Source organism: Symphodus melops (assembly GCF_947650265.1).
Source record: "Symphodus melops genome assembly, chromosome: 13".
NCBI classification, from domain to species: domain Eukaryota; kingdom Metazoa; phylum Chordata; class Actinopteri; order Labriformes; family Labridae; genus Symphodus; species Symphodus melops.
Window position 1 is genome coordinate 23,514,459 of NC_136703.1, and position 26,499 is coordinate 23,540,957.

At 43.8% G+C, this 26,499-nt stretch overlaps 1 protein-coding gene and 1 long non-coding RNA gene across 5 annotated transcripts in view; one reads left to right on the top strand and one right to left on the bottom strand.

Moving 5' to 3' along the window:
• Window positions 1-26,487, top strand: part of LOC306834339 (arf-GAP with coiled-coil, ANK repeat and PH domain-containing protein 3-like) — a 61,485-nt gene extending 34,998 nt beyond the window's left edge. The window contains exons 5-25 of one of the 4 annotated variants that reach the window (XM_079360196.1): window positions 3,071-3,129; window positions 3,458-3,641; window positions 5,083-5,127; window positions 5,232-5,327; window positions 5,882-5,956; window positions 7,988-7,999; window positions 13,395-13,507; window positions 15,166-15,217; window positions 15,606-15,706; window positions 16,688-16,799; window positions 16,983-17,191; window positions 18,156-18,225; window positions 18,536-18,630; window positions 18,723-18,940; window positions 19,331-19,417; window positions 19,611-19,709; window positions 19,851-20,077; window positions 20,454-20,563; window positions 20,763-20,873; window positions 20,982-21,043; window positions 25,583-26,487. In XM_079360196.1, the coding sequence (XP_079216322.1) occupies window positions 3,071-3,129; window positions 3,458-3,641; window positions 5,083-5,127; window positions 5,232-5,327; window positions 5,882-5,956; window positions 7,988-7,999; window positions 13,395-13,507; window positions 15,166-15,217; window positions 15,606-15,706; window positions 16,688-16,799; window positions 16,983-17,191; window positions 18,156-18,225; window positions 18,536-18,630; window positions 18,723-18,940; window positions 19,331-19,417; window positions 19,611-19,709; window positions 19,851-20,077; window positions 20,454-20,563; window positions 20,763-20,873; window positions 20,982-21,043; window positions 25,583-25,689 (2,244 nt within the window). In that variant the 3' untranslated portion in view covers window positions 25,690-26,487. The remainder of the gene's footprint in view (window positions 1-3,070; window positions 3,130-3,457; window positions 3,642-5,082; window positions 5,128-5,231; window positions 5,328-5,881; window positions 5,957-7,987; window positions 8,000-13,394; window positions 13,508-15,165; window positions 15,218-15,605; window positions 15,707-16,687; window positions 16,800-16,982; window positions 17,192-18,155; window positions 18,226-18,535; window positions 18,631-18,722; window positions 18,941-19,330; window positions 19,418-19,610; window positions 19,710-19,850; window positions 20,078-20,453; window positions 20,564-20,762; window positions 20,874-20,981; window positions 21,044-25,582) is intronic. The other 3 variants (XM_079360197.1, XM_079360198.1, XM_079360199.1) reach the window with 3 other exon arrangements.
• LOC306834345 lies at window positions 22,732-25,567 on the bottom strand. Its single transcript, XR_013780478.1, has 2 exons — window positions 23,665-25,567; window positions 22,732-23,632 (listed from the first exon to the last, which is right to left on the bottom strand). It is a non-coding gene; the product is annotated as an uncharacterized lncRNA (long non-coding RNA).
• Window positions 26,488-26,499: the final 12 nt, after the last annotated feature.

Below are 26,499 nucleotides of genomic sequence, written 5' to 3' on the forward strand. Positions count from 1 at the left end.
CCTGATCCACCGAGATTAGTTTTCTGTCCCAACATGTTGATGGAATAAGAGCGAAGTAGGCCAACGTATAGTGGGCATAGTGGCTCATTGTTATGGGTCTTAATGCTGTCACGTTCCTCTGCGCTGATATCAGGTCACGGATGATGTGCCAGGTATCTCTCACTCGCTCCTTTGTTTCAACGCATTCCTGTGTCTCGATGAGTCTGTCAACCACCAGCATTAAATGTTGTGATAGTCGATAATTGCTGAGGAGATTTTCAAGGGTTTTAGTCGTAATTAAGAGACACACCTGAAGATCTGTCTGAGCAATAAAGGAGCCTCTTCGGTAAGCTAGCATGAAAGGATGAACAGTTACAGTTAGCAGCTTAAAGGTTAGAATAACAGCAACCAACCCTCATCATGTCAAACACAGCAGGACAATGAACCTGTTTGTTGGAGTATTCCTCCCTCCTCCTCCTCTTCTTTCTTATGGACCCCATGGATACAAATATTGGAAATACATCACTTAACTGCAGCGTAAGACAGTCAGGCGCTGTTGTCAGTATTAGTTTTCTTTCTATGATAGCATTCAAAACTACAAAAAAAATCTTTTTTAGCTCCTTATGCCTTTATTGATGTGTGTGTGTGTGAGAGAGAGAGAGAGAGAGAGAGGCAGTAGGGTGGCCACAGGTCACTGGGGCGTGCAAACCACTAGGCCACCGACAGCAAAAGTTGTTGTTGGTGCTACAGTCTGGTTAGTGGATCCACGGACTATAAATGTGCTCATTTTTGCATTCTGATAGTTTACAACCTGTTTGACTGACAGATTTGCATGTTGTTTATGTATTCTCTCTTTTAAGTCTTTTTTTTTTTTTTTGAGATGTCCAACAGACACAACCTGCCTGCATGTCGTCCAATCAAAGCAGGGTGTCAACTTGCCACAAAGCAGCTCAGGAATGCTCCGGGCTCAACTACCCACAGAGTTTCACAGCACCAGCACTCGAGCTCCTCACAAACACCGAGCTGGGCCTGTTGTTGACTTCTTTCAGAGGTTGTGGTTTACACAGAGCCTCCGAGCACGGCGTGCTGCCCAAACCTAATCTTACACCCTCGTGTTTTATGGCTGCCGGTCCGGTTTCGGGTCCCTGCATGTTTGTGGAAGTCCTCCGCGTCGCTCACTTGTGCTTTTCTAGGAGCTCGTTAAACAGCAGCCAGAAAAACAGATTGACCACACGTGACCAATCAAATCCTGGTGATCCACAGTGAAAACAGAGCGGACTTTGAACACAAAGACTTTTATTTACTTTACTAGACTCACCTGATGAGTGTGTTACTGCAGAGTTTGAGCACATGGCTTCAGTCAGATAACAAATACAAGAAGGTCGCCACACTTCAAAGAGAGAGAATTCCAAGCCAAGAAAATGTGCGCTTCAGTTTGTCATCAGGGCCGAAGCAGAGGCATGTTGGGCTGTAAAGTTTAATGTCTCAGAATGACAAAAGGTTTTCACTGCGAGACGAATTATCACAGGTCTGCTTTTCTCCCAAACATCAAACAGAGAAACAGAGTTTTAAACCCGTCAAAACACGGACTCCACTCATTTCAGCTTTAATAAAAGTGTATTTTTGAAACACTCAGGAGAGGCATCCGGCAGAGCTGCTGCTGGCTTGTTCCTGCAGTGTTTGTTGTGCATATCATCTTCAAAGAGAGTCGGATGCATGCAGATAAAAACACAACCATTGAAATGACGCCCTTTAAGCTTTCTAATCTGTTTCTTTAAAAGTGGACGACATACATTAAAGGACACGACACCACGAGCTGTTTGTCTCGGGAGGCTGTGAGCTGAGCTGCTGCTGTATTAGCTCAGCTTATCTCTGTCTTTCCAAATGTCATGTGACAATAATACTTTATCTATGTAAATATGTTTTGGGTTTTTTTAAAACTGAGCCAGCAGCCGATGTCCAGCTGACAGCAGGTGCTGACCTCTTCCACATCTGCCACCTTTTTCAGGGCCGAAGCAGAGGCCTTTCACCTTTTTCACCTTTTTTCACCTTTTTCTGTTTTTACGTCTGGGCGACTCGAAGTCACCTGTGCTTCTTTTAGCCGTTCCATCGCCTCAGCGGCAGCAAACAGAAAAGTGTCTTACTCCTCATCATTATGTCTGTAATCCCTGAGTAAGCCTAGTTTTAAACAGCCTTTAAAATCAACTAATCCCCACACGGTCCTACATCCAATTATTCAGACAGGATGAGGATTGCGAACCCTTTAACCGATCTCGCTGCTCAGTCATGCTGACAGCACATGTGCTCTGACAATTTGTCAGTGCAGGTTTGTGCACCCTGCGTTGCCTCTGCGGTGTCACACTACCAAAAAACCTCTCCTCTCCTCTCTCACTTCCTCCCTCCCTCTCTGCCCGAGTGACCTATTTAGCAGCAGCAGCAGCAGCAGCAGCAGCAGCAGCGATCACAGACGATGTGCTCAGAGGCTGAAACAGAGGAGGAGCGATGTTGAATGTAAAACACCAAACCAAAGGCGCAGTGTTATTGTGTTAGAGCGGGTGTGTTTGACTCAGAGTGACATTCCTCCACCATTCACTCCAACAGGCGATAAGGGGCCTGATTTGCATTGTTTGCCTGCGTTGTGTGAGGAAAAGCTGTGCTTTATCGCCCTCTGTTGGTCATAAACATATATGACAGTAACAAGTTGCCGTTTTCCCTCCAAAATTCTTCATCATGCATTTCGCCATTTCTCATCCCAGTGATGAGGAGGTGCTTAACGAGGATTTCTTCAAATTGCTTTTTTTGTTTTTTTAACCAACCATCAAATTTATAAAAAATTCTATCACAAGGACCAAAGAATATCACTGTCACATTTTGATATTTGTAAAGCTGGTATATAATATAATATATAATAATAGGTTAATTTGTATATCCAAATGATCTGAAAGTTCCAGCTCAGTTTCCCAAAGTACAATCCTGTGGTTTCGTCCAGTCCACTTCCTCTGTTTAAAAATCTTTACGTGTTATTAAAAAAACAAAAACCATTCAGTGATTCATTCATACATCACTTTCTTCTTGTCTTCTTCTCTCACAGATCCTGTTTGATCAAGCTCAGCGCTCGGTGAAGCAGCAGTTGCACAACTTTGTGAAAGAGTGAGTAACCCGAGCGTTGGTAATGCTTCGGTCAGGTCTCTGTGCAGAACGTAGGATGTATAAATGATTCAGCACAGGTAGACAAAAAAGCCAAAGTGCACAACCTCTTAAAGGGAAGACTTACCCTCGTCACCCCTTTAAAACCCTTTTTTGTGTCCTGAAATATTAAACGGAGAACAACCTCACAGACAAAGTGTGAACAATGTCGACAAAGTAGATGACCTGTAACCTCACTTTTGACTTTTCTTTGGAGTTTTCCGGAGCCTTAAATTCTGCCGAACTCTGCTGATCTGGTCTCACTTCACCTCTGCTCACCTGCGTCTCTCAGGGACGTTCGGAAGTTCAAGGACACAAAGAAGCACTTCGACAGAGTGCGAGAGGACATGGAGATAGCGCAGGTGAAGAACGCTCAGGCGCCGAGGAACAAACCTCACGAGGTGGAAGAGGCGGCCGGCACGCTCAGCATCACCCGGAAGTGTTTCAGACACCTGGCCCTGGACTACGTGCTCCAGGTGAGGCGCCGCACACGTGTTCGAGGCATGTTTTACTCTTTGGTTGGTGGAAGTTACTGTTTGCACAGGAGGGTCAAGAATCAGGTGGATTACTTTTAGACTTTAGAAATGTTTTGTGTGATGTCTCGTCCGATCTGAGCTGTTTTCACACATGCACAATTACTGGAAATATTCAGGACACGCTGTCCTCTAAATGTTCCCGTGAAAAGAAACTACGTAAGAAAGCGACATCAAATGGCAACATATATGTTTAATATTGTACATGGTCCTTTTACAAATAAAGTTAAAGTTAAAAAAAAAATCCAAGCTGACAGACAAAGCAGCAGAGTCTGACACAACAATGACTATTTGTCCTTTTATGCCAACGCCTGGTTTTATCGCATGTATTCATGGTACCAACAGAATCATACGGGTCGGGCCCGACTGATTTGAACTGTGCTTGACCTTTATGTGTTTGAATTTGACTGAGAAGAAACAGTTTGACGTGTTACACTCAAATAATCTTTGATGCAGTTTCATATAAATTTCCCACTTAAAGGACAAATCCTGCCTGCAGAGTCGGGGGGGGAATCTCTGTGACGTAGCAGCGTCCTCTGTGCCCTCCCCCCCTCTCTCCGCTTTCGGACACATTCTCTTCTCCGTCCGTCTGCAGCGTGGCTTTATTTAGTCTCTTCCTACACATGCCGCCTGCAGGAACAAAGACGCTGATTGAGTGCGAGCGCCGTCACGGCCGTGCCCTCTTTTCCCCACTCTTTGGTTCTGGTCTGCCTCTTTCTCCGCTCTCAGACGTCTTTTGAGCCTTAATTGAAAGTGTCTCAAGGCAGACGAGGTTAAAGCTGCAGGGAAGGATTCCCTGTACGTACGAGTGACCTCTTAAATGCAGCACAAAATGTCATTTAGGTTAGCGTCACTTAGGATACACAATGTGAAGGCTTTAACTGAGGAAGCGCCTCCGGGGCCGTGTTTTTCTATCTCACAGTTAATGTGTTAAGTTTTCCTCTTGAGCTGCTCTCTCATAAAAAGGACTTCTTGTGGTCTGCCTTTGTCAGGCTGAACTCCACTTCAAGTTGATCTTGATATATTCAAATAAGGGAAAATGTGACCACTCGAGGGCGTTACCCCTGAAACACTTCAAAGGAGGCTCTTTGTTCGGTTTCTATGGAAACGGATACCAGTAGTTAAAAACAAAGTGATGCTCTAATCGTCAATCCTTCTTATAGTCGGCATATCTGCTTCATGACAAGCTGCTGGATGGCCTAGTGGTTCTGTTGTGTGAGGTAGTAGTCCCCAAAGCAGCGGCCGCTGGTTCGAATCCGACCTCAGCCCTTTGCTGCTTGCTGTCACGCCCCTCTCTCTCTCTCTCCTCCTTTTTAGCTTTTCAAAGTCCGTTAGTGTTTTAGCCATTTACAAACCCGCCGTCTGTCTTTCTCTCCTCCACCAGATCAACGTCCTCCAGGCCAAGAAGAAATTTGAGATCCTGGATGCTGTAAGTAAAATGCAAACGCACCAACGCGCTGAGTCGCGTCGTTCACTTCCTGATTGCCGCTCTGCTGTCATTGACCCCAAAAACCTCCCTCCGTCTCCACCCAGATGCTGTCGTTCATGCACGCCCAGTACTCTCTGTTCCAGCAGGGCTACAACCTGCTGGATGAGATCGACCCGTACATGAAGAAACTGGCTGCTGAGGTGAGCGAAAAAAATATCGTCATGGTTACGCAGCCGAGCCGTGTCACGTCCTCAGGCACTCTGTCTTGACTGGCATTGTTTTCGTCCCCATGTGAACTATTGACAAGAAGCAGTTGCCTAATGTATCATTTGAACTTCGGCCTGTCGATTTAAATGTTCTTGTGTGTAAGACTTTCATTTCATTTCTTTATAGGTAGACCGATAGTCAAAAGTCTCCTCTCTTCACCCCCCCCCCCCCCCCTCAAAAAGAGTTCATTGTTTTACTCGCGTGTCATTGTGAGGTCACTTGTGTGGTCACAGCGGGTGAACTGCTGCTGAATCAATGCTGCATTACCAAACACTCTGACCTAACATGTCATTGGAGGTCTACCCTGAGCAGTCTGCCGCTCTGAGTCTTCTTCTACCTTCACATATCTTTGAATTATTTCACTGCAAAATGAAGAGTGTCACATGATCCCCCCCCTCCCCCCCCACTTTTTTTTTTTTTTTTTTTTTTTTTTTTTTTTTTTAAATCACTGTACTCTTTTGTTACTGTGTGTGTGATGGACCTTTAGCTGGACCAGCTGGTGATTGATTCGGCCATGGAGAAGAGGGAGATGGAGCACAAACATGCGACGATTCAGCAGAGGGTGAGTTCTGTTTTGGTCTTCAGAGTAAACATGGAGATGTGTTAAAAACAGGAGTGAAAAGTCTGCCTGCTCATTTTGGCTACAAACACCTGACGTTACTCGATCGAGGAGTGTCATCCTTTCACGTGCTGGCCCTCTTCGCTGTTGTGAGAGCGAAGCAGGGGGGGGGTGTGAATGTGCACGTCTCACGTCTCACCTCCAGGCTCCAGTCTGCCACTTCTCCCCGTACATCTGTTGTGACTGTGCGGGGATTAGACCTGAGCAGCTGGGAAGTGTTTGATTAATCCCCCTAACAACGTCCAGGCATCGATTTAAGCACTAATTCAGGTGGAGCTAAGACCTATTTATCCAACTGGTGTCTGCTTGAGACGCTCAGCACTTGAACTGCAGTTTGTGCTGATGCATCATCAGGATCCTCTGAGTCCATAAAGTGCGGATGTCGAGTTTTACTGGGAATTTACAAGCACGCTCACTTGTTGCCAAATGTGTGTATCAGTAACGTTGAACAGGACGACTCTGGTAATCTTCTGTCTCTTAAGCACCACCATGTGATTCACATACAGTATACAATGTAGAAAAAAATCCATGTAGCCGCCGTGACATCAGACATTAGGGAAATGTTCATTGACAAAAACAAAAAAACATGAAAATGATGGTCGTCGTGTCACATTTTTACGAGGACACTAGAAGTCAGTTTCAGTTTTAGGCGGCTGAGAGAAACATTTATTTTTAATGATGTCAAAAAGCGGGTTAGCGCTACGAGCAAATGTTGACATAATGTTTCCACGGGTAAATAAACCTGATGTGCAGTTTTACATGACAACAGGGGAGCAGCGGCGCTGTATGGAGTCTTTTTACGAAGGGGAGTTGTGCAGTTGTTCCGCTCTGTCACAAGTTGTTCTACAGGATCTAAAAAAAAATATTCAGCATGTTTATAAATCTTGGGTACCAAGCAGAGATCAAAAACAAACAGCTGAGAGTCGGACGCTCTTTAGGAGGTAACTAAGGTAAATAAGTTGCAGGCTACTACATCCACACATCACATCAAACGGGGTCATAGTTTAAATAGCTGATAGTTTAAATCGTCTCCTGATGTCAGCGGGTGCTGCAGCACCCTCAGCACTCCGACTTTGCGCACCCTGCATTGTTATGAACAAGTTAAGTTGTCTTTTTGTAAACGGTAACGTTGCCCCCTGCTGGCCTTTGAAGGGACTGCAGGTTTTGGGCACTTCTACGTTGACTTTACTTCTCCTCTTTCGCACACTACATGTGTTTGAGTGTCTGTTTCTTCGTAAAATGTTTAAACTTCTTGGATGATTCCAGATTGAAATTTAATAAAAAGGTAAGTTACCCGCTTCAGTCTAAATAATAAAGACTATTTTTCGTAGCTGTGGTAATGAGCACATTGAACACATTTTATTCCTATTCACATTTAAATGGTCTCTATAAATACACGGAGTTTATTCTCTGCCCCGTTAATGGAGCCCATTAATATAGGGTGCTCTCTCTCTCTCTCTCTCTCTCTCTCTCTGGCATCTTGTTGTTATTTAATAATTCAGAGAGCCCTCTTTTTTTTCTTTTTTTTTCTTCTCGCGGGGCCCAGTGTCTGGCTCCACTGTACCCCGGATCAGTGACCATCTGTCAGGCCGCTCCGGTCAGCGCTCTCCCTCCAGGCGCTGCGGTCTGCCCTGCAGAGGGAGGGCCGGGTCACATGTGGAGCCGGTTATTGATCTGTTTTTGCCAAAGCTGTTAGCCGCTAAGCTTCGTTGCAGGACACTTAATGAAGTTAATCAACGAGGTTAGGAGTTGAAGCCGTGAAAAATGAGCATGGCATGAAAATATTGTTGTGTAGCTGCAGGTTGGTGATGGGGGTTTTTTTTTTGTCGTTATTGAATTTGGATGAGTCACCAAGATAATCTGAGGTGCACTGAACCTGAAAAGATGATTGTATAATCTCCACCTCAATTTGTCTGACTCTGCTTCTTCTTCCTCTTCTCTTCACATGCTCCCCGTGACGCTGCCTCCTCTCAGACGCTCCTGCAGGTGAGTACGCCTTTCTTTTCCCCTCAGAAGTTCAACTTGAATGTGAAAAAAACGACATGTTTGGTCGAGTGTTTAGGGGGGGGGTCGGCGGGGCTTCAGACTCCTGAAGCCTTGAGGGTGAGCTGGAGTGCATCCTGAATCATTTATACAAAACAATTAAAAGCACCAAAGTGAGTTTGACAGCTTGTATTCAAACCGTCTGTTATATCACCTTCTGCAAAGGGCTGACCAGAGTCTCCTACCACACATTTTTACTCTCCTTATTGACCTTCTTGGGTCATTTTCTCCCTCCACATACAGGATCTTCCTGCATCTTCAAATATAAAATCAGATCTAAGAGATGTGTTGGTGCACAGAGCTGCAGGAAGCTAATCCTCTTCCTTTAACTCCACTGCTTCACAAACACTCTGCCCTACTTTGTCACAGACATTTTCCCTCTCTTGTTTCTTGTCCTCTTCTCTGCATAAAGCATTTGCAATAAGCCTTGTGTAAACTTACACAGAACAAAAGGGGGGGAGAGGGCTTTACTCAGTACAAGCGGTAAAAGCAGGAGAGCAGAAAGCGATTTAAAGTGCTCCGAACGACGGACTGTCACTATTACTGGCCGGGGCACACAGTGCAGAGCGAAAGCTTCTGAATGCCACAGACATTCATTTTTAACCGCAGGTTTAATGGAGAAGTCCTGTCCAAGGCTGCAGGCTCCTCCTGCTCCTCTATATTTCTTCATCTGCATCAGGAGCGCGGCGGCGGCGGCGCTGCTGCTGCATGCTGCCTCTGTGCGTCACTGGGTTTATTTTTACTCCGAATACACGCAGTGAAGAAAGAGAGCGGATGTTTTTGGTTGTATGGCGCTTTTAATTCTTAATATTCAACATTAGGAAACATAGAACACAATCAAAACAACATGAGAGCAGAGACATTTAATACACATAGAGTTCATATGCACAGTGTAAGTACATATAAACCTGTTTTTAATACGATCTAAACATTATATTTAATATACTCAAAATAACAATTTCTCATTGCAGGAATAAAATAAAGAGCATTTCAATTTTACTTTAAAATCAAATAAAAGATGCAATTAGTCACAGACAAGATGAAATATAAACATGTTTTAATCATTGATTATAATTAGATTAATTCAAATAGAATAAGAAAAAATAGAAGCTAGAATCTGTGTAAAAGTTACAGTGCACCGCATTAAAATAAACGTGTTGGAAACAGGACAGGACTAAATGCTGAAACATTTCAGAATGATCTCGTCACATGACGGTGCATTGATGACATCACTTGTTTCATTTACAAACAGCGGGAAAAAAAACTGATTATTGTTCTGCATTAGTTATAATACTGAGTCAGACAAACAAACACTGTCATGTTTAGCGGCTGACTTCTGTTTGGCTTTGCTAGCCTGAAAATGTTGTCGACTTTGCGGCATTTTACATCATTACACCTTTTGATAAGGGTCGTCTCTCAACTGGAAGGTCGAGGGTTCGATGCCCAGCTCCTGCAGCGTCATGTCCGACGTGTCCTTCAGCAAGACACCGAATGGCTCCCGCTGCTTTGTCGCCGGCGTTTGAATGTTCATGACGGGGTTTAGTTACTTCTGACAGTCTGACATCGCAACCTCAGGGTTTGAATAAGTGTGATGTGAAGTGTGAAAGTCTCTTTACCATTTAATAACTGAATAATAGTCAATAAAAGGAGAGTGTGATACTCCCAACAACTTTTCTGAATCCTGTTTAATGACTGAAGTTTGAACGTGAGCCTGTCTGACCAGCAGAGGTGTGTGTGCTTGCTGTATTGATGATCAGAGCTTCTTGTCAGGATTGTTTTTGGATAGTTGTGATATCAGGCTTCTGTAACTTTGTAATGCAGGTGACCCGGTCTGCTGAGGATTACCGGAAGCAGCTGTCAGTGAGCTGCGTGCGTACGTACGTCATTGAAAACAGGATGAAGGTACAAAGCCTGTTTCTGTAAAGGATGAAAGCTAGGAGTAATTATGAGACACAGAAAGCTAAGCTAACGTAATGCAGCAGATTAAGTAATCAGTGACCAGTCACCATTTGGGGTCAGATCTCGGCGTTCGAGCCAATGCAGCAGGTGGCTGCGCTTCCTGCCATGTTTTCTCTGCATCATCCACCGTTCCTCCCTGCTGCAGGAACATTTTTTCTTATTTGCTGAAAACATTTGAAAGTCTCTGTTTCCCAGCTTGTTCAATAATTCACCGATGTTCGGAGTGACGTTGCATCATTAAAAATTGATGATCTTTGTTGTGGGCTTCTTGAGAGAGAGCGGCGCTCCTCTCGTTCAGTGTCGACTCTTTAGGAGGTGATGTTGTGTTTCCGAGAAGATAAGGCGTCTGACAGTTAAAAGGTAAGCTGCGTCGACCTCTGACAGCTGAAATAGTTGCATTTGCAGTGATTGCAGTTGTTAGTTTTATCGCTGTGTAGACGGGGAATAAATCTCTGAGTTGTATTTGTTTGGCGCTCCGGGCAGCCTGCCAGATAGATTCCTTCTGAGTCAATAGGGGACTGAAAACTCCCACCTCCTCCAGCGAGGGGAGGTGTGTGTGTGTGTGTTTGGGGGGGGGGGGGGGGGGGGGGCTGCAAAACTCAAACAGACTCAGTCACCAGGGTGTCAAAGCAGCTCTGCTTGTCTTCAGCACTGTGTTAGTGTAGTCCTGTGCTCTTCCACAGAAACCCTGCTGGTGGAAACTTTGGCAGCTGTATGCTAATCAGTGCTAATCCTCCGAGGCTCACAGGGCAGCAGGCTGCTTACACACATGTCAGTGTTGGAATTACACAGAGTGCTAACTGCAGCCGTACCGTGTGTGAGTGAGGATGCTACTCCTCTGACAGATCTGGATTTTTTTTTTCATACTGTTTGATTATTTTTTTTCTTCTCGATGTTGCTGGAACGCTCGAAACGTTTGAAAATGAAGATCCTGTGCCACTGGGACCACAGCTTGGTATGGTTTGGATGTTTTCCACTGTGGTGCATATTCTCTTATTGTCACCAAACTTGTTTTTATGATCTCTGACATGTTCTTGATTGTTGAAGGTTTCATATAGCAGGTGTGTGTGTGCTCTCTCTTTCTCTCTCTTTCTCTGTCTCTCTCTCTCTCTTTCTCTCTCTCTCTCTCTCTCTCTCTCTCTGTATTTGATGATACTGACTTGATAGTTTTTGTCGTCTGTGACTACAAACTTGATACTTTCATCATTTTTTGCAGCGATGCATGTTGGATTGTTATTTTGAAGGTTTTAAAGATGAGGAGAATTGTGTCATGACTCTTAGCCTTTTGTTGGCTTTTTTTAAAGACAGTTTTGCACTTGGTTTGCGTCACCCTTTGAGTCATTAATAGTTAAAAAAGATCATCTTTTCTTCTCTGGGTTTTTTTTTTGATTGAATGATTTATAAAAAGATGTTTTGCTCTTGTGTTAAGGACGTTTAATCAGTGATTGGTGTGTTTTTGTGTCAGATTAATTTCTCCTCTCTGATTGATTTTATAAATGACTTATGACGATTCTATTTTGCTACAAACTTTGTCGACTTCCACGTCTGAGGCGGTATGAAGGCGTGTGAACCAGACGCCGTGTCCTTGTGTGCTTCAACACACCCTCTCTTTTTTCACCTGTTATTTTCAGGACAGCAGTGAGTCTTTGTAATATTCAAATGTGCAAGAAGTCGTCGATGGTGAGCCGAGAGCTGCTGTATGTTTTCACACTCGGTGTCAGTCAGTGAAGATGTGTTTCTGTATGAATCGAAAGACCTTTTGAATCGGTCCTGTCTCGGGGTCGGGGTGGACTCTAAATCAAGACCACCAGGGACAGGCTGTTATCTCAGATCATCACTGTGATTATTCCTAAAAGGAGGTATTACTTCACTTCATTTCATTTTTATGGTCTTGACTCGTTCTCAACCTCTAAACCGTCTTGTCTCGGTCTCTGAGCACTCTGGTCTCGGTCTCTGAGCACTCTGGTCTTGGTCTTGTCTCGGTCTGGGAGCACTCTGGTCTTGGTCTTGTCTCGGTCTCTGAGCACTCTGGTCTCGGTCTCTGAGCACTCTGGTCTTGGTCTTGTCTCGGTCTGGGAGCACTCTGGTCTTGGTCTTGTCTCGGTCTCTGAGCACTCTGGTCTCGGTCTCTGAGCACTCTGGTCTTGGTCTTGTCTCGGTCTGGGAGCACTCTGGTCTTGGTCTTGTCTCGGTCTCTGAGCACTCTGGTCTCGGTCTCTGAGCACTCTGGTCTTGGTCTTGTCTCGGTCTGGGAGCACTCTGGTCTTGGTCTTGTCTCGGTCTCTGAGCACTCTGGTCTTGGTCTTGTCTCGGTCTGGGAGCACTCTGGTCTTGGTCTTGTCTCAGTCTGGGAGCACTCTGGTCTTGGTCTTGTCTCGGTCTGGGAGCACTCTGGTCTTGGTCTTGTCTCTGAGCACTCTGGTCTTGGTCTTGTCTCGGTCTGGGAGCACTCTGGTCTTGGTCTTGTCTCGGTCTCTGAGCACTCTGGTCTTGGTCTTGTCTCGGTCTGGGAGCACTCTGGTCTTGGTCTTGTCTCAGTCTCTGAGCACTCTGGTCTTGGTCTTGTCTCGGTCTGGGAGCACTCTGGTCTTGGTCGTGTCTCGGTCTGGGAGCACTCTGGTCTTGGTCTTGTCTCTGAGCACTCTGGTCTTGGTCTCAGTTCATGTGATCTCTGTGTTTTAAGCGCAGTATCTAAAATGAGTCCGTTGGGTCGACCTGATATTTCTTAGAGCAGCCTGCATGCAATAAGTTTAAACCACATGAGGATGATTCAATGTTCCTGATGCACATTAGATTTCCTCTTTAAACTGAACGCACAAGAAGTCTGAGGACGCACTGAATCACTTTAGCCTTTCCTCTGAAACTCTGAATTTAGAAGATGATGCTCGTGCTTCCTCACAGTTTGGGAAAGACTCGAAGCCTGCAGCGTTAAATATCAAAACACCTCTTCCTGTTCACTAGCATTTTAAAATGGTGTTAAATCAGAAGTCGCACAAAGCTTGGAGGCTAATTTCACATGATTCACACTTATGTAATATTTTTGCGTCACACTCACATCTGTTGAGTTATGAAATGTAGCTGTGTGCCGCACAGTTGGCATGGCATGCGACTCCTATGCATACATGGACCAACATGTGACTGCTTCTACATGATTGCACTATAAACACGCACACACACATTATAATGATTCGTCTGGCTGATGGACTGTACAGTACAGTACAGTGAACAGCCATCGCGGCTACGGGGTTTTTCCAGGAACACGGCGCACACATGCATCTCTGTGGCTCTGAGTGTGTTGTCTCCTTTGAAAGCATCTCTCTCATCTGCTCTGTTGTTGTGCAGCCCTGCTTCATCTTGGGTCTCTTCTTCCTCCTTTTAGGACTTTTCATATGACGACTCTAAGGTGGAGTTCAACGTCGACGCTCCCAATGGTGTGGTGATGGAGGGCTACTTATTCAAGAGGGCCAGCAATGCCTTCAAGACCTGGAACAGGTAATGAGGATGGGAGTCATCTATTTCTCCTGCTCTACGTCACATCGTTAAATTATCTTAATACTGTGTGTGTGTGTGTGTGTGTGTGTGTGTGTGTGTGTGTGTGTGTGTGTGTGTGTGTGTGTGTGTGTGTGTGTGTGTGTGTGTGTGTGTGTGTGTGTGTGTGTGTGTGTGTGTGTGGAAAAAAAGGGTTATTGTATGGAAGAAAAGAATCCAAGATTTATCAACTCTACATCACGTTGGGATTTAAGCTAATAATGACTGTATCTTTATTTGTTTGATGTGCATTTCTTTATTTATTCATCGTTATTTAGTTCTCATGTTCATGTTTCATGCTGTGTTTTTGTGTTCATACTGCGAAAGATGACAGAAGCAGGAGCGTGCATGTGTTAGACAAACTGCAGGAAGAAAGCTGGTATAGTCATCGTCTGGATTACTGATTTTGTCCAGATTTTGCGCTGAAAATTGTGCCGGCTTCTCTGAGTTAACAGACAAAAAGAGAGATAAAAAAAGAACTGAGAGAATCTGGCACATCAATCACATTCGTCCAAACTGAACATGTAACGCATATTCAAAGGTTTGAGATGTACAGGGCGAATAAACATCCATGTGCAGTTTCTGTATAGAAGACAAAAAGACGCATCTCAGACCCTTCTTACGTTAGCTTCAGTATTTTAGTAATCTGAGGATTTCTTGTCTGAACATCAGAACATACAAAAACTGCTCACAGCTGTTTCATTTTAAATGGCTCAGTTGCCATAGTGTAAACAAATGATGTGTGTGTGTGTGTTTGTGTGTGTTTGGAGGGAGACATGTTGTCATAGTCCTTTGGTGTCAGTCACTATAAGAGCTTTTGCATTAAATAAATAATGCAACGTTATAAAATATACATCAAATTGGAGATGGATATACATCAATATAAGTAGAGGCTGAATTTTCAATGCGATAGGACAGTCAGTGTGTAGAGTCAGAAATCAGAAGGCGAGGGAGTGTGGAGTGGAGTGGGGGGCGTGCCGACTGTCCGACTGTCTTTATCCAAACTTCAGTTGTCTAAAAGCATCAGTTTGTATACAGTTCATATAAATGACAGCAAAGTACGAGATCCAATCACACACGCACACACACACACACACGCACACACACTTTATGAAAAGATTTTGAAGCTGTTTTTATATGCTTGTTAGTTTGGGGGGAGCGTTTTGCCTTTATTGGAAAGGATAGCTGAATAGAGACAGCCAGGAACTGTTGGAAGGTGAGAATGGGGGGGATGACATGAATAAAGGGCAAAGGTCGGATTTGAACCCCCAGCCACTGCATTTAGGACTATAGCCTCTGTACACGGGGCGTGCAACATATAGCAAACCTAATTCTCAAAATGGGATTATATACATAATAAACGTGCATAAAAATATGTTCTCTGTATTCCTATTGGCTGGCTGCTTTGTCTGCTTTTCATTTCACATACGTCTGATGCTGTGTTGCCAGGGGCTAAAACCATTTCAGTCAATGCTTTTATCTGTTGTGATCATGGCTATCCACAGTGCTGACCCTGAAGCATCAGAGGGATATCCATCTAATATCAGGTTCATCTCTCTCTCTCTCTCTCTCCCCCTCCCTCCCTCTCTCTCTCTCTCTCTCTCCCTCCCTCCCTCATCTAGACGGTGGTTTTCCATACAGAACAGTCAGCTGGTCTATCAGAAGAAACTTAAGGTGAGTTCACTTACTGTTTCTTCCAGGTATCAGCTCTCCTCTGGGGTAGAGTGGGCTCTGAGAGGTTAAGTGCACTTTAACGGGGGGGCTGTTGGATGTCTTTTAACGTGTGGTGATCTTCACTGACATCCATCAACACACAGTGACGGCGAGTAAAGAGATCTCTGCTCGTATCTGAGTGCTCAATCTGGGGCTGACTCTGGTTTTTCAGGTCATTTTCAATTCTCTGCATGGCATCACTCAGCTTAAATATCTCATGGGTAGCTACTCACATGCTCCCGGGATGCAATGTGTTATCAAAGAGGAACAGCTGGATGATGTTTTTTTGTTGTTGTGTTGGAGCTGTTGATAAGCGGAGAATTGAGAGGTTGTTTGTGTGCGTTTGTAGGATTCTCTGACGGTGGTGGTGGAGGACCTCAGGCTGTGCTCTGTTAAACCGTGTGAGGACATCGAAAGGAGGTTCTGCTTTGAGGTCGTCTCCCCCTTCAAGTAAGACTGAAATACGACATGGATCACTCTGTGATTTAGTTTAAAAAAATCCATGTTACCCAAAGGTCTAATTTTCCCTTTACTTTCCATCTGGCGCCCCCATCAGGTCAAAGAAAACATTTAATTTTAAATTAACAAATTAAAATATCCCTAAAAGACTCTGTTCTAATGTTTGGTGAATCTAAGTAACATTTAAAACAAACGTTTAAATGTGTTTTATACATTTCACTCACTTCATTCATCTGATGCCTTCTCATGATGTGTTTTCGTTTTGGAAACTAGAGCTACATTTTTGGGGACAACAACATGTTTTTGTAATTCTTCTGTTGCTCAAATAGTTTTCCAGAATCACAATTGTGATGTGAAATTTAAAAATACTTCTTCCTGAACTTAGCGCTCACCCTGCTGCCTTCGTTATTAGCGCTAATTAGCTAGCCTGCCTACTGCTAAACTCAGTTGTCCAAGTTGTTAAATAATACACCTGCTAACCTTCAGCATGATGGCATTTAAAACAACACAGCAAACAATGGACAGCAAGAGGGAAACATGTTAGCATATTAGCTTGCTAGTTTTGTGTAAGCTGACATGTTTCTTTAACGCTAATGAACTCGTTTGCATTAAACCTTGGATGGTGAACTTGATAACAATGCTCAAAGGATGATGTAAGCAACACTTTTTGAGAGTGTAACCATGCTAATGTTAGCATTAAGCTAAAAGAAACCATACATGTGGAGGTGCTAGTGCTTTTGTTATGTTTTCCTCTGTAGCTGTCTGAGTCGAATTGAGTAAAACAAATGTTTTGTAAACCTTCATTGCTATAGTTATTGAACAGATTATTGTTTCAATGTTATAGTTGCTTTAAATAAAAAATTAAAAAAAATGAATCTTTGCACAGGGAAAATTATATATTTTTTTACATACAGGGTTAGCTGATCTGCAGAAGAGTTATTGAAATTATTTTGTACTTTTTTTTTTTGACAGGAGCTGTATGCTGCAGGCTGATTCTGAGAAACTACGACAAGCGTGGATTCAAGCAGTTCAAGCCAGCATTGCATCAGCGTACAGAGAGAGCCCAGACACGTACTATATAGAGGTACGTCAAGTAAAAAAAAAAACTGTGACTGGATGTTATTTGTGAAAATGAAACTAAATGAAGCAATGCACTTAAGTATTACATTTGAGGTATTCATACTTTTTAGACTATTTCTCATTCATACGTCATCATGCTGCTACATGGGCAGAAAGATCACAAAAATAATGGCTTTTTTTTTTTTAGCATCTGGACAGAACAGCATCTCCCTCCACGAGCAGTATCGATTCAGCCAGTGAGCCGCGGGAGCGCAGCGTTCGAGGGGAGTCCATCCTGCAAAGGATCCAGTGTCTGCCGGGGAACGAGCAGTGCTGTGATTGTGGCCAGGCCGACCCTCGCTGGGCCTCCATCAATCTGGGCATCCTGCTGTGCATCGAGTGCTCAGGCATCCACAGGTAGAGCCAAGAACTTCTGTCTGTCTTTAAGATAAGTTTCGTAAAAGGTCTGAGTCCGTCTCTCAGTGCCAGGTGCTGTGTGTTATACTGGCACTAAAAACTGAGAGTGCTGCCATGTGTCCGTTTCCTCGGCCTCACTTTGAGCTGTTAAAGGCACACACACACACGCACACGCACACACACACACTCGCTGAGGGGATTAGAGCACCGTATGCTGCTTATTGAATCCGGCTTTGATTGAGAGTTTCATTGAAGGAGGTGAAGTGAGAAGATAAAGGCAGCTGCCGGGTTGCGACACACACACAGAACGAGCCATTGAGGAGCTTAATTGAAAAGTGGATATGATGTAATGCTGTTGAATGAAGGTATCACACTGCAGATAAACACATCCTCTCACCACGCTGCCCAGCGCAGCATGCTGTTGTTCTGTTACATCAAACAGTAAAGGGAGATTTCCAGGTCTTTCTTCAAAGTTTGTGTGTGTTTTTGGAAGTTGATAAATAAAGAAAAAGTGCTTATGTAATCCCAAAACCCCCGTTCCTCCGTGTTTGTGTTCCCACCTGTTGAATATTCATGTTCCCTTCTTTTGGCCTCGTTCTCTCACTGTGAGATCATACATGGCCGCTTGTTACAATGCAGGGGCAAGAACGAGGAGAAACATAGTTTCACTGTTGCCAGGACAACAGACCGTTTCATTCAGGAACTCGGTGATTTGCATGACATTAGGGAAGCAGGGTCTCTCATTTCCCTCTTCTTATTTTAGATCGCATGCAGCTATTCAGTCCCAAATACATTTTCCCACATTAAAGCGTGCAGGCCTCTCTGTTTCCTCGCCTTGGCTGCCATCTGTTGACTCGTAGTTTTAACAAATTATATTTCCTTTTCTTTCAACTCTAAATTATTTAACTGCAGGACATTTAGACCGCATCCTTAAAACCTTTTCTTTGGTCTTGTTTTCTTGCAGGAGTCTCGGGGTTCACTGTTCGAAGGTTCGCTCACTCACGCTGGACTCCTGGGAACCAGAGTTGTTAAAGGTAAAGTTTGTCTCAGCAGCATTTTGTAACTGATCCGCCTGAGACGCGTTTCAGTCAAACAGCTGACGTTTGTATTGTTTAAGATATTTATTGCAGCAGAACATGGTTTCAGCGCCGACTTCATCAATCCTCGGGTTATTTTTCCAGCTTTACACAATATAGCATCAAGCTAAACTCCTTAGATGTGTTCAATTGTTCTTTAATCTGACCTTTCACAAAGCTAATTTTGTATCAGCTATATACTGCATCATAAACTCACTGTGATAGTGTGGAGACTGTTGATGACATGTTTCTTTTTTGTGTTGTGCAGTTAATGTGTGAGCTCGGAAACAGTGTCATCAACCACATCTACGAAGGCTCCTACCAGGAACAAGGTCTTAAAAAACCTCTACCCAACAGTTCCAGGTAGGACTCGTTTAAAACCAGCCGCACTGAACCTATAATTAAAATCTACGACTTTTGAATACGTCGAGTTTATTTTGTGTTTTCACTTACAGGCAGGAGAAGGAGGCCTGGATTAAGGCGAAGTACGTCGAGAAGAAATTCCTGAAGAAACTCGGCTCCACAGAAATCCTCATCAACGGCGAGAGGAAGTCAGAGCGGCGTTGGAGCGTGAAGAAGTGCCGGAGACATAACAGTGCGACAACAGTACCCAAAACACGGCGAAGATACCGCCAAGAGCCTGGAAGCACATCCCCCTCCGCCCTCTCTGCAGGTGCTCCAACCCGCTCCCCTGTCTGGACTTTCTAGTGATGGAGTTCATTTTGTGTTTTTCCAACCCGCCCTCAACTTTCATCCTTCTTAGCCCCAGTTTGTTCCTCTGCGAGTTAATAATGCATGCACAGCCCGGAGCATTTTCCCTTTTTTCTTTGAGAAACCCAAAGTGAGAAGAATTGTGCGAAGATTGTAGCCAGATATGACAGACTGTTTCTCCTCACTCGCTTTGTACAACCCAAGCTAATGTTTTTAATGAATTTGCTCAGTCTTGAAGCTGGCAGATCTCAAAGCATCCCGGAGGAACAGACTGTGTGAATCTAATGTTCTTATGTATTCTTTATTGTTCTTGCCCTCTCCCTCTAACTTTAAACCCTTTCTTTCCCTGCAGCTGCGAAGTTCAGACGAGACTCGCTGTTTTGTCCTGACGAGCTGGACTCGCTCTTCTCATACTTTGACACTGGATCGGGGCCGCGAAGTAAGGGGCTAGTTTTTTTTTTCACTTCTCAAGCGCGTAGCTGTATCTTCTGAACCATCCTGTGGATCAAACGCTCGTGTTTCTGCACAGCACGCTGCTTTGTTTGCACCGCTCTGCTTCTTTTCAAACCAAAGTGATGAGTCAGCGGACTGAGACGGCGGTAACTAATGTGTCCCTGTTCTGGCGTCTCTTGGTCCGGCAGGCCTGAGCAGTGACAGCGGGTTGGGAGGCAGCACAGACGGCAGCACAGACATCCTGGTGTTTGGCTCGGTGGTGGACAGCGTCACAGAGGGTGAGTGCAGCGGAATAATGTGGAACAGATCGTCCTTTAATGTGTTCGATCTGTACTCCAGCATGAGGTGAAATGACGTTCGTAAACAGGCTGAAATGTTCTGCTGCTCTAACGCCACGTTTCTCCTCTCTTGTCCTCAAGAGTGCGAGGTGTCGGAGGATTCGAGCGGGGAAGCTGAGTTGGAGGCGGAGCCAGAGACGTCAGACCCAGAGGACATAAGAGACCTCCATCCCGGGGCGCTGCTCTACAAAGCCTCGAAAGCTCGCAACCTGCCCGTCATGGCAGAAGCTCTGGCCCACGGCGCCGATGTCAACTCTGTCAACGATGACGATGAAGGAAAAACGCCGCTCATACAGGCCGTGATCGGGGTGAGTCACATCTGACTTAAAAAGTCTGAAATCCTCATCTCCTGTGAGTCTGGAGGAGATTTGCAAAATGTTTAAATTACAACCGATGATGTCATAGTGATGTCATCAGGGTTGTCTTCAGTTGAACTTGTAGAGTTTCAAGCAAAGATCTTGAAGCTCAAGTTTCTATCTCCATATCACAAAGGGATTCAGTCTGGGATCCTTTTGTGTTGCATTATGGGATATGTAGTATCTAGGGGGGTTTCCCGCAGCTCGTTCTCTCTACCCCCTCCCCTCGATTTCTCCACTGTCCTGTCTCTCCCATAAAGGCATAAAAAGCCCAAGCAATACATCTTCGAATGGATTCAAAGAAACCTTCTATGTTGTTCATTTTTAGGGTTCCTTGATCGCCTGCGAGTTCCTTCTGCAGAACGCTGCCGACGTCAACCAAAGAGACGCGAGAGGGAGGGGTCCGCTGCATCATGCCACGTATCTGGGACACACGGGGTGAGTCACAGCGGCTATCACTGCAGGATGAACATGGAGCACACCAAGTCATGTAGTTTGTCTTTCAATGAAACGGGCTTTGTTAAATAGTGCTCATGGCTACGTCAACTACGAAGAGTTTATTGAGAGTCTAATGTCAGATTAAAAGATGTCTTATTTATATCAGTGCGGTGCGATCTCCTGTCTGGTGAATTTTCAGGCAGGTGTGTTTGTTCCTGAAAAGAGGAGCCACGCAGAACGACGGCGACGAGGACGGACAGGACCCTTTGAGTATAGCTGTGCAGCAGGCCAATGCAGATATCGTCACACTGTATGTAAAGTCTAATTTTCCAATATGTTTTTTTTTTTCACTCCCTCAGCTTTGTTGAATATCTGAATATCTCTTCTTGTTTTATTCCCCTCTCCTGTTCTTCTTCAGGTTGCGTCTGGCGCGGATGAACGAGGAGATGCGGGAGTCGGAGGGACCGTTTGGACAGCCAGGTCAATACCCAATCAGCAGCCCCACTGAGCAGCAGTATAAGAAATGCATTCAGGAGTTTATCTGTCTCACTATAGCAGAGTACTAGAGGTCTAGCCAGGTTAGTGCAGGGGGTGCCATTAAATATTAGACTGACCGACTGAGACAAACTGAGATTCCTCCTCTTGTCTTCTCTAAAAGAGAGACCTTCCACCACCACAACTCACTTCTCCTTTGCATCAGACTAGTCCAGTGTTCGTCTCCCCAGCAGCAGCCAGCTCCTCGCTCAGGACCACGCAGGAACTCAGTGTTAACCTCCTTTAACGATGTCACACCTAACGTTTGCCAAATATTAACTGCAGATGATCTTAGTCCTGTGCACTTCAAACCAATCACTGCCAGGGAAGGACACTTTTATAGAAGACGTCCAGCAGCACTATTTTAAAGCAATCAACAGGACGCTGATACAGTCATCAGCAGGGAATTATGGGTACTTTATTTGGAGTTTAGAGGGTACAGGAGGCTCTGAACCAAAGACCTGACGCTGCTCGTTACATTTAATTTAATCCTGGAATTGAATTGTTGTTTTTTTGATGATGATTATATTCTAGTTTAATAGTTCATCATCCCAAAAGGTCAAAGTCAGTGTCAACTCCAACTCGAGGTCAGATTTTTAAAGCTTCTGTGAGGAGTTTGTAGGTTGTTATGAAACAGGCTTAAAATAATACTGATGCATTTATATGACAGACAAAAGCAAAGAGCCCGTCAGTGACTAAAGGGCTCATCTCTAAATTGTTCATTTTTAATGCCTGTTAATGCTGCTGCCTGTCAGCTGTCAGGGAAGGTGATTATAACTTTTTTTTAAATGTTTCATCTTTGACTGCGAAGGAGATTTTTCATGACAAAATGCCACTCACTCACACACGACTGTGTCCACATGAGGGCGACAAAAACGAGAGATTTCCTCACAGGAGCTTTAAATTCTCGGCTTAAACATCTTCTCTTGTGACAGAAACAAGAAGGTTGAGTTTGTGCCTCTTGTGTTGTAGCATTTATAGCTGACCTCAATCCAAACCTGCCAACTCAACATGCATTGAAATAGAAATGATGTTTAAAAAACAAAGTGCTCTCTGCATTATCCTGCAGAGAGCCACATACACAGTCCTGTGTTTTTATTGAGAATAACAAAGAGAAGCACTCGACAGCTTTATACAATATTTGTAGCGAAGATGAGAAACAGGAAAAATGCAATATTTTCTAAACATGCTTGTGCTGCAAATAACATCCTTGTACAGGGTTAAGTCAATGCTGAGTCAGTTAAGTTGAGTTTTTTTAATAAACTGTGAATGTGAAGTCCATGCACGCGTCATGATAAAAAAAAAAACGGTGGAGCTGTCATCGTTCTGTAGTGGAACAGTGAGGCTGCACAAACTGTGAGTGAGAGAAAAAAAAAGATCATAGAAGAAGAACTGATCAGGAGATGGATGGATCAAAAGAGGAAGTTTTATCCCAGTTGTTCTCGATCATATAACATGGTACCATTCCTTTTTTTTTTTTGTTTCACTGAAGAGGTAACAAGAAGAGCAATAGTGCAATGACAATGTCACTACAGATGATCTGTATCTTTTCTATTATGTTTGACAACAATGCAGATGGTATTTTTTTAAGCTGGAAATATTTTGTCAGCCTTCATTTTGCTGAGCGCGCGCACACACACACACACACACACACACACACACACACACACACACGGCGACAGTATTCTATTCCAATGAGAGAGCCAGTTCTCCATAGTGTCATACTATTTAATCACTTTGAAGATGGACATTTTTGATAAATCACACTAAGTGAACCTGTATTACTGTGTGTACAGTATTCGTGAATTGAAACGTTTGTTTATTGTAATGTATCACGATGATGTGCTAAGTGCATGGTCGGCTTGTTGCCAAGGTCTCCCCCCGTTGCTTTCCTTTACTTCTGTGCCCGGTGTCTGTGAATATTTGACATTTTAAGTATTATCGAATGACGTTGATGTCCGTATTATATACTGCCAAATCATGACAACAGTGCATGAAAAGACATTCATTACTGAAATGAATGCAAACAGACTGAGCACTCCTCTCACTGTCTTCCATGAGCTGGATGATGTCGATGCGAAAAGCTTCACGACAATGAACAAAGCAGCCCGGCTGCTTCCAAAAAGACGTTTTTATTGATCCTTTTAATGCTCTGGATTATGTTTGGTCCCATGAATACATCATTTGACCCCCCCCCCCCCCCCCCCCCCTTCGTAGCTGTCAGTGAATGGCAGTGATTTAGAAAGTTTCGGACACGAGTCTTTGTTAAATCGCTGGAACAGACCGCTGCCTTTAATCTGAGGCAAGATTGGCCTAAAGAATAAAATCTCCCCCAAAGATGTCCTCACTTTTGAAAGATGCTGTAGACCTCACTGTGGTTCTCGGGACCCTTCAGCCACTCCTCACTGACAAAGTAACGACGAGTTCTTTTTCAACCAATCACATTTACTGAATGCAAAGCGGTGCAGTTTGCAGCTTCCGTCAAATGTTTTGTGCCTCTCAAAGACGACAAAACTAACATGTTGAAAAAAAGCGCTTTACAGACAGTTCTTTCACATCCTGGCGACACATTGAAAACAGCATCACGACCCACCTTTGGGTCCCGACCCACCGGTTGAGAACCACCGCTGTAGACTGTTAGGGTTTAGTTTAAACCAAAGATCACAGCTTTTCTGAGAGCCTGAAAATGTACGACTTCACGAAGGCTCGTTCATGGAGCGGTGAATATTTAGAAAGCGACAGACACAGCAGCTTATTGATTCCTTCTCCACGTCCTGCTAGCTTGTCAGCGATCGACTCCGAGCACTTTAAAAAAAAGAAAAACACTAAATCCAGCCTTTTCTTACTTTGTGCAGTTTGGGTGTGATAGAGAGTTACACACCAACCTTAGGAACATGAAGCAGGGTGTACTAGACGATTGACGTCATCACTGAGCAAACAATGATTCGCATCAAGCCACGGAGGGATTATGTGTTGTACAGTACGATGTGTGTCTGCTGTGTATCAGTCAGTGGGTCATTTATTTGACTGTTGTGTAAATAAATTTAAAGAACTATTAACACTTTAACTGCTTGCTTCTAACATGCATTTTTTAACTTCCTTGTATTTTTCTGTCTCTGACTGTTAACTGTGCTATCTCTTTGGCTATTGTAAGAGGACGTGTCTCTGATTGAACAGTACCTGTGTATATTAACACTGCTAACTTTTTATTCAATAACTCCTCCCAGTGTCCTCTTAACATGGTACTGAAAATAAACTGAAGACGTGACTAATCCCTCTCTCTTTGAGTCTTTGTTTCTTCATCCTCCTTAACTCCTTTTCCAGAACCAAACTTCTACTTTCACTCTGACTGCCTCTCCTTTACAAAGCATGGCATAATAAGATTTTCATTGTGATTACTAATGTCTGTCCCACGTGTGTGTGTGTGTGCATGAATATAGTTTACACATAGATGGATGTAGTCTCCGTGATGTCACCCAGCGGCTTCTGAAGAGGCGTTAAATATCCCAGTGATGAAATGCTATCTCAACCTAACTTTCCATCAATCTGGTACGAGTTAAAGAGGTAGAGCAGAGAGCCGAAAGCCTTCTGACCAATGACTACGATGCATCTGTCAGACAAACCATCCTGCCCCTCATTATGTAAATGTAAGCAGAAATCTTAGCTTAAATAAGTATGCAGGTAGATGAGGGCAGAGCGGCAGCGTGTGCACATCCATGCATCGAGGCCTTAGTCCTCACGCAGGCAGCCTGGGCTCCACCCCCCCTTACACCCGCTTGAAGGGGATTTCTTTGCTTTGGAGCCAGCCTCAAGTGGACACTCAAGGAACTGCAGTTTTTATTTTCCATTTTCATATTAGCTTCATTTTTAAACACCGGGAGTAGACGCTTGAGTTTAAAGAACAAGTTTTAATGACTATTTCCCCCTGAGGCCTCCTTGTTCATGATAATCAATAAGAGATAAATCACACAAAGCAGAGCTTTAAGCAGACATAAGAACATATGAACACATTAGTACCATATTCCACCTGAGGTTATAATCCATTTATAACCTGTTATGACTGAATGTGGGCTTTTAAATCAGTGTACCCTAGAAGAAGCCCTGTCGTCCTTCATCTCTGAGTCTGCGTCTCTTTTCTCACACAGACAGAAACAGGAAAAACCAGGAACGCTCATTCCTCCTTTTTTTTTAATTAGTCGAGCCTCAGAGCTCTCATGGGACACAAAAGAGTTCAATGCTTTTGTCGTGCGGGAAAATTCAGCGGCTGCCATGGACACAGAAAAGTAAAGGCTCAGAATTTGGAGAGTTGAAAGAGGGAGGCTTCATGGTGCCTCCGCCTGCATTCATGAGGCCTTTTCTTTCTAACCCAGAGCTCCTCTACTTTCTGTTTTCATCACTGTTTGTTTTCACAAAAGATGTTTTGACTCATTTTCATCCTTATTTTTCTGTTCTTTTTTTTTTTCTTCTTTTTTTTTTTCCCCCTAGGAGACGCCACATACCTTGACATCTTCCGGGAATTTTCCCACATGGCCTCACACAACCCGGAGAAGTTGAAACGGAGGAGTGTGCACTTCAGACACTCCTTCAGGTAGTCTACGAGGAAGAGCAAAGGAATGAAAGACTTGAAAATCCTTTTTTCCCCACACATTGAGTCAAAACATAAAATCACAAGTCAACCCAAGCTTTGAAGATGAACCACTTGGATGTAGAAAAAAAGCATTTCAACGTATATAATCAGTTCGCTTTTGTCTTATTCCACAGAAAAAATGTACAACTTAAAGTGGATCATAGTGAAAAATAGTTGCATTTATGTGATGCAGTCAGTGTTCAGATTAGCTGCATTTAGGAGTCGTGTGCTGTTCTTAGATCTGTTTTATTTTCCATGAGGATTTGCTGGTCTTTTCCTCTTACATGTATATAAAATTAAAGCTTTTGTACGATGTTAGATGAAACTTTTGATAAAATACGAAGCACTTCTTTAGTTTATCTTGTGTTTAATGAATTAGTTTGCTGCATATTTTCCGTTATTCGTATCAACATGTTTGATTTACTGAAGGAAATTCATCAATACGTTACACATTTTTCCTGTTTGTATGCATTTACTCCCCATTATTATTCCATACATAAACTTGAATCCAGCCGTGTGTCACACCACCATCAACCATTCTGAAGTGGCAGTGTTATTTCTCCTGATAAGCAGTCTATTTTGTCAAATGTCGACTATGCTGGTGTAGTCTCTGTGATGTGTTTTGTTTAATTGACTCTGCAGTACCACTATGAAATACTTCTGTTACTGTTTACATGCTGTAGAAGCATCAAATGTTAATATATCAGAATGAAGAGGAATGCGGATGAACGATGGATTGAAAATAAACATTGTCCTTGTTAAACTTTGTGCAGTC